We start from the raw sequence: 12348 nt of genomic DNA on the forward strand, positions 1-12348 counted from the left end.
CATCAGTATTTTATGTGTTGTCATGCGTCTCATCAAGGTGAACCATATGTGATCAGATTCTGAACCATTAACAATGTGTACAATGTTCTTCATGAGTTGAATACATTTATTACATTTAGTGTAAGTCCTGTTTCTCGCTTGAGGCCAGGAAAAGGCTAGTCACTGTGACCTTTTTACCTGTGCTGGACTATGGGGATCTGATCTATATGAATGCACCTGCCATGGCAATGGCCTGGTCAAGTTAGATGCTGCGTATCACAGCGCACTGAGATTTGTGACAAACTGTAAAGCATTAACCCATCACTGTACCCTGTATGCAAGGGCTGGTTTACCTTCACTAACTGTACGGAGGCTCAGTCACTGGTACATTTTTATATATAAAGCCATGTTAGGGAAACTTCCATCCTACATCTGCTCCCTGATCTCACGGCAAATTGTAAGTGGCTACTGCCTGAGATCGAATGCTGTGGTTTTATTAAATGTGCCAACTGCTAGGACTGTCTTAGGGAAGACAGCTTTTAGATGCGCAGCTCCTCTGTCTTGGAATAGTCTGCAATTGAAATGGAAAATGAGCAATCTGGTGCCACTAAATGTTTTTAAAGCTCGGTTGGATGCTACTCAATCGGAAGCTGTTGGTACCTGCTCATGTGGATAGTTATTGTAAATTGTAATCCCTGTAATGATTCTGTAAGATGTCCTTTTTGTTGTTCTGTTTGTTTTTATGTTTCATGTGGAACCTACTTGAGCAGGTCTCCCTTGAAAAAGAGATCAATGATCTCAATGGGATTCACCTGGATAAATAAAGGTTTGAAATGAGTGAGAGTGAATCTTTCTGAAGAAAATCAAATGGTTGTTCTACTCAGTGTGATTGACAGGAGAGATGATCAGAGGGGCATAGTTTTTACCACCATCATCATTACCGGGACCAACATGAGGGTAGAGTTTCTCTTTGAAGCAGCAGCCAGTGAAGGAGTAGATCAGAGCTGCAGCATCAACATCATAAAAGGAGACCACACCCTCCTCATAATCCACAAACACCCCCACCTTCTCAGGCTGAGACTTCAGAGAGAGACAGACTGGAGGACCAGCAAGAGCTTTGTACTCATTTTTAATCAGCCATATCACCCAGTAACCATTCTGAGGAGACGCTGTGATGTTTCCCTTCCTGTTGATCGACTCTCTGGCCACTCCTAGAACCCACATAGTCTTCCCTTTAACCTGAACCTCGTAATAAAATGTTCCTGAAGAGAAACTCTGCTTTGCTAAAACACGAGCACAATAATCAAATCTCTCTGGATTGTTTGGGAGATTCTTCCACACATCACCAAATTTAACTTGTTTTCCATCATGAGACAGAATGAGTTTGGGATGTGCTGTATCAGGATCAAGAGTCACCTCCTTCTCATACTGCTGGACCCTCTTCAACTCCACCTCAGAGAGCAGCTTCTTCATCTGTTTACTGAGCGTCTCCTCCAGCTGAGTCACAGCTCTCACCACAGTCCCCTCATATGAAGGACGGACCCTGACTTCTGTCCAGTTCTTGGTGGGTGGAGCAGCGTTCAGGGACGTGAAGCTTTGGAGGAGGTGGAGCTGGTCTTCAGAGCGTGAGAGCTGCTCCACCTCAGAGCTTCTCTTCTTCAGCTCAGAGATTTCCTGTTCCAGCTCTTTGATGAAGCCTTCAGCCTGTACCTCTGTCTCTCTCTGCTTCTCTTTGATGGTGTCGATGAGCTCGGCCTGGCTTCTCTCAACAGACTCCTTCAGAGCGGTGAAGACCTGAACACCATCTGCTATCTCTCTGTCTGCTCCTTCCTTACTGAGCTCTACTGAGCGATTCATCTCCTGAATCTTCAGTCGTCTCTTCTGGATCATCTGCTGAATTTCAGCCTCTGTCTTCCCCAGCTCAGCCTTCTTTCCTTCATATCCTTCTTTCAGAGGAACAACATCATGTGTCTTGTGGTCTGAAAAGGAGCAGAGCATGCAGACACACACCTGGTCAGTCTGACAGAACAGCTCCAGCAGTTTATCGTGCTTCACACACATCCTGCTTTCCAGGTTCTCCTCAGGGTCGATCAGCTGATGTCTTTTGAAACCTGCATTTTTCAGATGAGGCTCCAGGTGAGTCTCACAGTAGGAGGCCAGACACACCAGGCAGGACTTCAGGGCCTTCAGTCTGGTTCCAGTGCAGACGTCACAGGGAACTTCTTCTGGTTTGACAACGTGTTGCTCTGAGCTGCTGCTTCTGGCTTTCTGTTGAGCTGACTGTCTGAACTGAGCAGCCATCTCAGAGATGAACGTGTTGACCCGCAGCTCAGGCTTTATGTTAAAAACGTCTTTGCAGTTGGGACACTGACTCGGGACATTTCTATCCCAGTGTTCAGAGATGCAGGCTTTACAGAAGTTGTGTCCACATGGTATGGTGACTGGATCAGTGAACACATCCAGACAGATGGAGCACAGAAACTGATCTTCAGTCAGCAGACAGCTGGCAGCAGACATGTCTCTCTGGGGACCAAAGTTTGAAAAAAACACAACTGTAATTACTAGGGATGTAACGATACCAAAAACTCACGGTACGATAATATCGCGATAAAAAGTCCACGGTACGATATTTATCGCGATATTGAAAAAGAAAGAAAATAAATGTGAATCTTTTTTTTCTTTTTTCTTTATTAAATAATAAATCTGATTTGTACGGCATTTATAGGATAGTAGTATTTTAAAGTGTCAACATTATAATAATCAGACCGTGCAATAGAATAAATCAAGTTTCACTTTAGTTTTTCAAGTAACTCAACTCTAACTCACTCACTCAGCGTCATCAAGGTTATCTTTTAGGAATATGAGCATGTCCACATTTCCAGGTAGAAGCTGGGATGTTTGGGCGTTTACAAAATCCCCTGCTGTGGAAACAACTCTCTTGCTTGGTACTGATGTTGCTGGGACAGAGAGATATGCTTTGGCCATGGGTGACAGCAGTGGGTCAAACTGTGCCTTGTCTTTCCACCACTTCAAAAACAATACAGTGTTTGCCAAGAAGGTGAGGCTTATTGACAGGGCGAGATATAAATATACTGTTGGTACTTGTCAATGTCTCTAGGTGTGTACATGTAGCCCTGTAAATATGATGTCCTTTTGTGTTATCTGTTGTTTTATGTTCATGTTGTAACCTACTTGCTGCCATGTTGGACAGGTCTCCCTTGAAAAAGAGATCGATGATCTCAATGGGACCACCTGGTTAAATAAAGGTCTGGTAGATTTTGTCAGTCTCACGACGGTATTGAGACTTTTATTTACCGCAATATCGCGATATTCGATATATCGTTACATTCCTAGTAATTACATATTCTCTATTTGACAGTTCATAGAGTTCTACTATGAACCCGGAAATGTAAACTACCCCAACGTTTTTATGTTAGAAATGACATACATAGACCAAAACAACCAAAAACATTTAGGTTTTTTGTCTGTAAGAATTTAAATTCAAGTTCAATTGAAATCTGGAAAATCATAGCAGCATTCAGATTAAACTCTAAGAAACACAATGTGTAAGCTCTAATACTGTTGGGGGATTTTGCCATTGTTGAACAGAGGAGTGAAACCTCCTGCTGAGCATCACTGAAGTTAATACTAGTTGTTAAAAAACAGTAAACGTTATCAGCTTCAAAAGGCAGACAGCAGTTACTACAGAAACAGGTTCAAAGCTCAAGGCTACTAACCACAGTGTGTACAAATGATATAAGATGAAATATGTAATTGTCATGCCTTTTATAAGCAACACTTGTAACATAACACCAGATCCCTTGCTTTGGACGGTCCAGAACAAATCTACTATTTAGATACTACTTTGTTTAATAAAGTCAATTATAAAGATGTTTTCAAATACAGGAAATATGAAAATAAGTATAAGCTAATGCTAGCTTTGACTGTATGCTCTCTAACCTAACTTAACCAGAGTTTACATTATACATTTGTGGCTAATGTGTAAATGTTGAGGTTTTTATCTTAACTTTTATACATTTATGTTGTGTAATATTCTTTATATGGTCAAATGGATGTAATACAGTCAGATTCAGATTTTAATCCAACTTTTACTAAATGTTTAGTAAGTGATGTGTCTGTAGTGATCTCACCAGTGTTTGCAGAGTCCTGCTGTGTTGTTGAGAAAAAGCTGCTGGATTCAGTTGAGTGTTTCTTCAGAGAAACAGAGACGTGTCTCGGCTGCTGCTCTGCTGTCGCTCAGACAAACAACAGCTTTCATTTCCGGGAAATTGAAACTCTTCTCTTACAATGTGGTTCAACCTCCCAGTGGCAGTTTGCCAAGAGGGAGTGGAGGAAGAACTGTTGAGGCTTGTTATTTAACTTTGTGACGATGCATTTTACAGCTGATCCAAGAGGCTTTTCAAATAGTGTATTGAGTATAAGTAGGAATATTTTCTCAATACATAAAGAACATCTCTTTACACATCTGGAGATTCATAGCTATATTTCACAACGCTGTGTTATGGTCCCTGTTTAAGAGCAGCTGGTGAAACACTTCCTCCTCCCTGAACAGACTGTTTGAAAATGGGTCACGTGATTGTTGACTCGCATTCAGGTCAGTCTTTAGTTTCTATTACAGTCAGATTCATTTTTATTCACCTGTAGTTTTAGGGGCTTTTGGACAAACTACAGCTTTAACGTGTGTCAGAGGAACTGATGTTGATTCTGTTCAGTTGTATTCTTTGATATGTAGTTAAACAAATGTATATTTATGTTGCAATATATCAAAATGTATCCTAGGAACTTAAATATAATAATAACAATAATAATGATGTGTTCCTTTCCTCCTTCAGTCTCTGCAGTGCTGCCGGTGTTCCGGATTAACTGGTTTCCCGATCAACGGGCACAGATGTGGAGGCGTGGCCTTCGACTGAAATACACATTGCGATCGCTTCTTCTGTCGTTTACATAAATCTTTTGGTGTATTTGGCTCGGTAGGAAGACTTTGATGCACATTCAGTACCAGTGTGTGAGGTTGTGGTTACGATGGCGATATCCGGACGTGAACAGCGAGGACTACAAAAAGAAAAACGAGTTGACATGGGGATGTCTGTTCAAAACATTGCAAACTCCAATAAATCATTTAAACCAGCTATTGTTGCCAGACTTATTACTGAATATCATTCTTAATGTGATACCAAGTCCATCTGAGACATGTGTATACCTTCAGACAGCCTCCAAGTGAAGCACACGTTGTTTACTCACAGTTTGAAAGCAGCGTGGAGAAGTCTTCATCTGTGTTAAACTGACCCGTTCAGGTAAACGGCGATCCACCCAGGTTAAACTGTGTTACGACTTCTGTGGCTATCTACCAGCGATCATCTTTAATATGAAAGACTACACACACATGTATCCCTTATCAAAGCGGTATTCTGCAGCACTCATCCAGATAAGATGTGACTGTTAACTCGTTTTGCAAAGATAGCAGCAGAAATGTCATTGCTGCATGTGCAGGGATACTTAGACTTAAATGCTGATGGGTCATTAATGTTGGTCTCGGCAAACAATATTAGGAATCCTCTATTCAAACTACATACTATGCAGTCAGGGGCGCCGCCAGGGATTTTGGGCCCCCTGAAAATATATCACATTGGGCCCCACCACCAGGCACAGGCCACTTTGTTTATAAATTACCTCGAGGGCCGTACCAAATGGTCTAGCAGTCCGTATATATGGCCCGGGGGCCGGAGGTTCCCCACCCCTGCTTTAATATAATAACATTAGTATTAATATCATAGCCAAAATGTCGGTGATTAACATTTTGTTTACAGACTGATCACTCAATGCTTCAAACTGTCCATCATCCTAAATAGACTAAAAGCAGTTTTTTGTTTTATATAGATCATTGGCTATGTGGGGAAATACTGTGTTTGAAATGTATAATTTAAATTAGATGTTAGCTTTTTGTTATATATATATTTTTTGTATTCCAGTCTCCCTTCAGATATGTTAAGTGGCATTCAACACCATGCTGCTCACCTCCTTCAGTTTGGAGAAAAGCTGGTTTAGGTTCAGCCTTATGGGGGACAGGGCTGCTGAGCCTAAAGATGGATCTGTTGGACCTGGCACCAGGGGGAGGGACAACTGATTTAGTATGAATAGGCGCTAAAAATGTGCCTGCATTTATTAAAGGGTAGGTAAGAATGGAGAAACCAGCTCGAGTGCGCCAGAATTTGAAAGTACACAACCGAAAAAATTCTGCCCCTTCCTTCAGAGTTCCTTACAGAGCCCCTCCTCCAACACACACGAACGCACACATGACCAATGAGGGCACGAGATAAGTGTGTGCACAGATGGAAGGCTGACAGGCAGGTAGGCCATCCAGTTACTTTAGCCGGGCCGGCTCAGATGATTGGTCGTGCTTTTTACAGCGCCACGGCTTCCACAGATGATATTTTTGTACGTATTTATTGTCAAAGCATTTAATGTATTCATTGCTATCGGATGTTAAGAGCATTCCATGGAATATAACAACAAGTGTATCTGAAGTGTATTACCTACCATACCTTTAAATGTCAGCTAAAAGAGCAGTGAAATTAAAGACCTCTGAATTTTCTGTAAAGATATTAACAGTACTTAATGTCAGCTTAGTAAACAAAAAAACATTAGCTAACAGACTCATTTCCACCACTCATGGACCACACCCACCTTTTCTCTTGAAAAACTTGGTGACATATTGTCGCCCTTTAGTCCCTCTCTCTTGTCTTCTTTTCTTTCTCTTCTTTTCTTAGAGCCTGACTTTGTTGGTCGTTGAAACATGTTACAACACACGTATGTAGGCTAGGTACTAGCATCCCTCCTCACATGCTTTCACTCTCTGCAAGTGCCGGTGCAGCACCGCGTTTGGAGGCAGGACCAAACCATTACACGTAAATAGAAGGGGGTGTACATTGGCTTTGGGTAATTAACTTTTGGAAGAAAATAAGTTAAATGAATCGTAAGTTTAGTGAGTAATTTATCAATATAACGCTATATTAATGTTAATTATTGAGGATTGATGAAAGGTTACTTACATTTTTTTTCTTAATGTTCTGAACATGTTGGGGCCCCTGTCAGTCACGGGCCCTTAGAATCGTCTTAACTTTTCACCCCCTTACGGCGCCCCTGTATGCAGTGTCCATCGACATGAAAATAACAAAAAAGTTCATGCTGGACTCAAACCCGAGTCCCAACAGTAAAAATTACTCAAGCCCTGCGCATTATGAGTAGGCTACGCACACCTTTCTGGGGTCTTTCCCTTGGGTTAGGGTTCAATCCCTGTGCTCCCTCCAGGTATAATGTATAAATACATTTAATTGATAGATTACATGTTATGTAAAGTATTAGTATCTGAATGTACCTCACTTCCTGTCTTGTTGCAGCCGATGGTGTTCGGCGCGATGATCCACAGAGACGAGGCCTTTGACGCCATCTTTAACCAGCACACGAAAATCGTTTCCGCGGCAACAGCCATCAAACCGGAGGCGTAGTAACACCTTCACCAGGCTGCCGCCACACACACACACACACACACACACCACACACACACACACACACACACACACCACACACAACACACCACACACACACCACACACACACACCACACACACACACAACACACACACACACACACACCCACACACACACACACACACACACACACACACACACACACACACACACACACCACACACACACACACACACACACACACACACACACACACACACACACACACACACACACACACACACACACACACACACACACACACACACACACACACACACACACACACACACACACACACACACACACACACACACACACACACACACACACACACACACACACACACACACACACACACACACACACACACACACACACACACACACACACACACACACACACACACACACACACACACACACACACACTGGGACTGTCATACTGTTAATTAACCAGTTTTTAAATAATCCGGTGACGTTAAATCGCTGTTTTTTTGTCACCAATGACTTCTTAAACAAGTTCCCACAAAACAGGAAACAATAAGGTACATTTTTAGTGCTAATTAATTGATAAATCCTCAATTATGTCCAGTATTTATCTCTGGAATAATGTCCTGCATATTAACAAATATTGTCCAGAAGGCGTAAGGATATTGAGGCGAGTTCTCCCTTGATAAATTAAATGTGAATTACATTTCCTTCAAACAGTCATGTCTTAATCACCGCGTATAATACGGCTGTACCATAGATACAGTCTATGGGCTGTAACAGATATTTTGAATCTACATCCATTATGTTGACATTTCTAATTGTAAATCAAAATGAATGCTGCACAATCATTTTTTATAGTTTTTTAAAAATGGTTTTAATTATATATGGATTTTCTTGGTAATGAATGACTTTTGACGGTTAAAAAAAGAGTTACTGGTACTTATGACCCTTTTTGAGTTAAAGGTAGGGTATGTAGGTTTGAGAAACCGGATCGAGATACACTTTTTGTTATATTGCATGGAATGCTCTTAACATCCCGATAGCAATGAATATCTTAAATTCTTTGATAAAAAATCCATAAAAAAACATCATCTGTGGAAGCCGTACTGTAAAAAGCACGACCAATCATTTGAGCCGGCCCGGCTAAAATAACTGGATGGCCTACCTGCCTGTCAGCCTTCCATCTGTGCACAAACTTATCTCGTGGCCTCATTGGTCATGTGCACGTTCGTGTGTGTTGGAGGAGGGGCTCTGTGAGGAAGTCTGAAGGAAGGGGCAGATTGTTTCCGGCTGTGTATTTTCAAATTCTAGCGCACTCGAGCTGGTTTCTCCAAAATTACCTACCCCACCTTTAAGTATCTCTCAAAAACGTAACTTTTAAAATAAATATTCACTTACGACGATAAAATGTAAAGAATAGAAGGAAATTGGCAAATTTGAGATTAAGAAACAAAATATTTCTGAAAGGTTTGCATGAAAAGTTTCTTAAAATGATAAATGTATTATCAGAAAATTATTACTAGCCATTGATGCAATAAATCATGGTATGAAAAAGGACTGTATGTCCCTCTTTGAGTTAAAGATCTCTCCCAAACTTAACTTTAAACTTAAATATTCCCTTTAGTATGATTCAAAAAGCAAAGGATAGTAGGAAATCACCATCTTTGAGACTAACAACAGCATTATTCCTGAAATGTTTGCACTTTAAATGGTTTATATATAATCCATAAAAGTTGGCTTTAAATATGTCTTGTTATTTGGTCGTTACAGTTCAGTACTTGGTACAAAAAATAACATTTTGACCCACTTTGAGTTATGAAAATCACCTTTTTGTTCTAATGAGCCGTTTAAAACCCTAAAATCGGACTTATTTCCTTTAGTGTCTTTACACTACATCATGAATATTATACTTGAACATCTTCACAATGTGTTAGTGCTGAAATATGAACATATTACATGTTCTGGTATTAATGAGAAATGTTTTTACTCTCCGTGTTTGAACCACTTTACATCATATCTTCAGGGATTTATAACGTTATGTAACTCTGTGTTGTACTAAGCCTTACAGCCAGTTTGTATTATAGTATGTTGGGTTTTTAATGTGGTGGCGGACACTGTTTGTTTCTATATGAATGTGCTGAAAGACTTAATGAAACCACAACATCGACCGCAGGGGGGCTTTTATTTTTTTTAAATATAACATTTCTGTCCATTTCTTTGAACTTCATCTCCTAGCTTGATGCTAATCGACAAGCTAACCGATTGAATCGTTGACCTGGGCCGCTTTTCTTTTTTTTATCACTGTTAAGATATATTCTACTTTAGCTGAGAGATAAATTAAGAGGCTTAAATAAATGTATGTTGTAATAAAAACAATAAGGGGATTGTTAGCTTTAGCCTCTTTAACACTAGCTAATCGGCTAAAGCTAAACAACTGGAGCTGACCTAAAACCTTTTTTAAATAACAGTTAAGTTATATTTTCCTATAGCTAGGATGTTCAAAAGAAGCTAAAACATATTAATATTAACATATCTATAAATATTCAAGGTTTTTTCTGATCTGATTAACTTTAGCTTCTCTAGTCCGAGCTAATTGGCTAAAGCTAAACAAGTTAAAACAACACAAAGTCGTAGTTCAGCTTTTCTTTTTTGACTTTGTACAAAGCTCAATTTCCTATCAATCTGACCTAAATGAGCCGATAAGTAAAAAAATAAGTTTATTTTGACAACATTCTTATACCCATCAACATGTAGCCCATGTTTATTTTTACTCTAACACTAGTAAGGCTTCTTAAATTATATTTTTTTGCAGCTTGATTAAGTGTCTGTTACCCAGCTAATGCAGCTATGTTTAAATCATGTCTCTATTTGTATTTTCAGTCTGAAAGCTTTTAATCCAGCGTTTAAATATTTTATTTGACGTTAAATTCCCTTTATTTCAATGAAAAAGTTGCACATTTGACAGAAAAACAAACTGTGTCCTTTCTGTCGGCTGCTGTCTTTCGGATACAATGGTTTTATAAACTGGTGTCGTTGTATACATAGGTGTACGTTTTTTAAATGAAATGATTGCTCTTCTTAAATTGTAATGTACATTTTTTAAGTAAAATCAGATGTCAAACACTGACAGTCTCCTGTTTTTAATTGTTGCTTTACGCAGTACCACGTTCAGCCTGTTGGTGTCAGTAGAGAGTCAGAGGAGACGATGAAACACAAACAGTACATTCATAAACACTCTAATTTCTCTTTATGGCAGGGTAGAGCGAAATGCAGATTCCACAGAAAATTCCTTTATTCCAAAGTCAAATGGAAACTAACAGAACTCTTCCCCGTGAACACAGTGAAGTCAAGATACACAGATTCATCTCCCTCCATCATGTTGATTTGAATCCGAAGTTCTGAACATGAGCCCGCCTCGCTCGGCCTTCTGAGCCAATCACAGCAAGATAATGCTTCCGTTTCAACTATACTCCTTCCGTTTCCACTATACTTTCTCTCACACATACATACATTCTTCTCTTGCATACATATATTGTCTTCAGACATGCATATACTATTATAATATTAAATGTAAACATTGAATGAATGTACATAAGAGCAAAATGTATGAATATGAGAGTGACAATGTATGAATGTGTGCGTTGAAATATATGTGTGTGAGAATGAAAATGCATGAACGTATGTAAAAGGATAATGTATGTGTGTGAGAGGACCAGTATGGATTACGGCCTGTACGGCCCCTCATATGAAACACTACTTCCACTATAATTCAATGAACACACATTGAAATATAACATGGCCTTTGACCTCATTCACACAGTACAACTGAGGTATTCTTAGACAGATATCTGTGTGTTGGGACGTACTATGAGATTGCCCACTTGTTCACTGTCTCATAGCATATTTTTGTTTACTCAGTGCAGACAGGTTGTCTTGAATCTTGCAGACACTGCCCTTACCTCTTAGTCCTTGAGCCAACTCCCTATTAGAGAGAACGTGCTATTCAAGCATTGTGTCGCTAACAGGTGAAGGTACGTCACCATTGGTTGACAGTTTTGAAAGGTTGGGCTATTTTGATTCCTTACTATGTTATCATTAAATAATGCCAGATTAAATTAGAATCTAATACAAAAAGTGGTCATATGAATTAGTTAATATTCTTTAAACGTAATTACTGTGTCGCTAACAGGTGAAGGTACGTCACCATTGAGGCGAGACACTGTTGTTGTAAAACATTGTTTTTTTCATTGGTTGTCAGTTTTGAAAGTTTGGGCTATTTTAATTCCTACCTCAAAATGAGTTTCAGTCCCATCTGTACTCTGAGTGGTTTGTTCATATATCATCAATAGCCAGATGTATAGACTGATTATTGATGATTGCGTTAAGGATTATAACATCTGTTTCCCTAAAAAACATCTGGAGAATAGATTTCTCTTAAAGGCTGCTGACAGTTTTTCTGGATTTATGTAGTGGTACAAACCCATATCAAAACTCCCCTCTGTAAAAACCTTTGACTTTAATAAGTCGACAATAAAACAATAATTTGATCCTGGCTTTAACCAATGTACACATTTCTGTGCTGTTTCTGTATGAGTTAGTATATTTAAAGATAACATTTCAGAAAACGTGTACTGTAATAAAAACAAAGTCATGATGTGAGTGAAACATTTTTTAATTGTAATATTATTCACCATCCACCTCTTTACAAATAATGACATTTCAAATGATAAGCTCCATCTTCTAAACAGGGCAATAATAAAATAAACTTTACAAGCATATTTCATGCAATTTTGATATTTAAAAAACCCTTTATTTATCTCCCAGTC

The 12348-nt window shown here is 39.4% G+C and overlaps 1 protein-coding gene across 3 annotated transcripts; it reads right to left on the reverse strand.

The window, feature by feature from the left end:
* Window positions 1–581: 581 nt before the first annotated feature.
* LOC117534483 (E3 ubiquitin-protein ligase TRIM21-like) lies at window positions 582–6708 on the reverse strand. 3 transcript variants are annotated; one of them, XM_034198680.1, is made up of 3 exons: window positions 6688–6708; window positions 4131–5055; window positions 586–2502 (listed from the first exon to the last, which is right to left on the reverse strand). In XM_034198680.1, the coding sequence occupies exon 3, from the start codon at window positions 2494–2496 to the stop codon at window positions 856–858; it is 1641 nt and encodes a 546-aa protein (XP_034054571.1). In that variant the 5' UTR covers window positions 2497–2502; window positions 4131–5055; window positions 6688–6708; the 3' UTR covers window positions 586–855. The 3 variants fall into 3 exon arrangements, with proteins under 3 accessions (XP_034054572.1, XP_034054573.1, XP_034054571.1); XM_034198681.1 differs by lacking the exon at window positions 6688–6708 and having other exon boundaries at window positions 582–2500; window positions 4131–5073; XM_034198682.1 differs by lacking the exon at window positions 6688–6708 and having other exon boundaries at window positions 582–2531; window positions 4131–5073.
* Window positions 6709–12348: the final 5640 nt, after the last annotated feature.

Source organism: Gymnodraco acuticeps, unplaced genomic scaffold (genome assembly GCF_902827175.1).
Source record: "Gymnodraco acuticeps unplaced genomic scaffold, fGymAcu1.1, whole genome shotgun sequence".
Lineage (NCBI taxonomy): Eukaryota > Metazoa > Chordata > Actinopteri > Perciformes > Bathydraconidae > Gymnodraco > Gymnodraco acuticeps.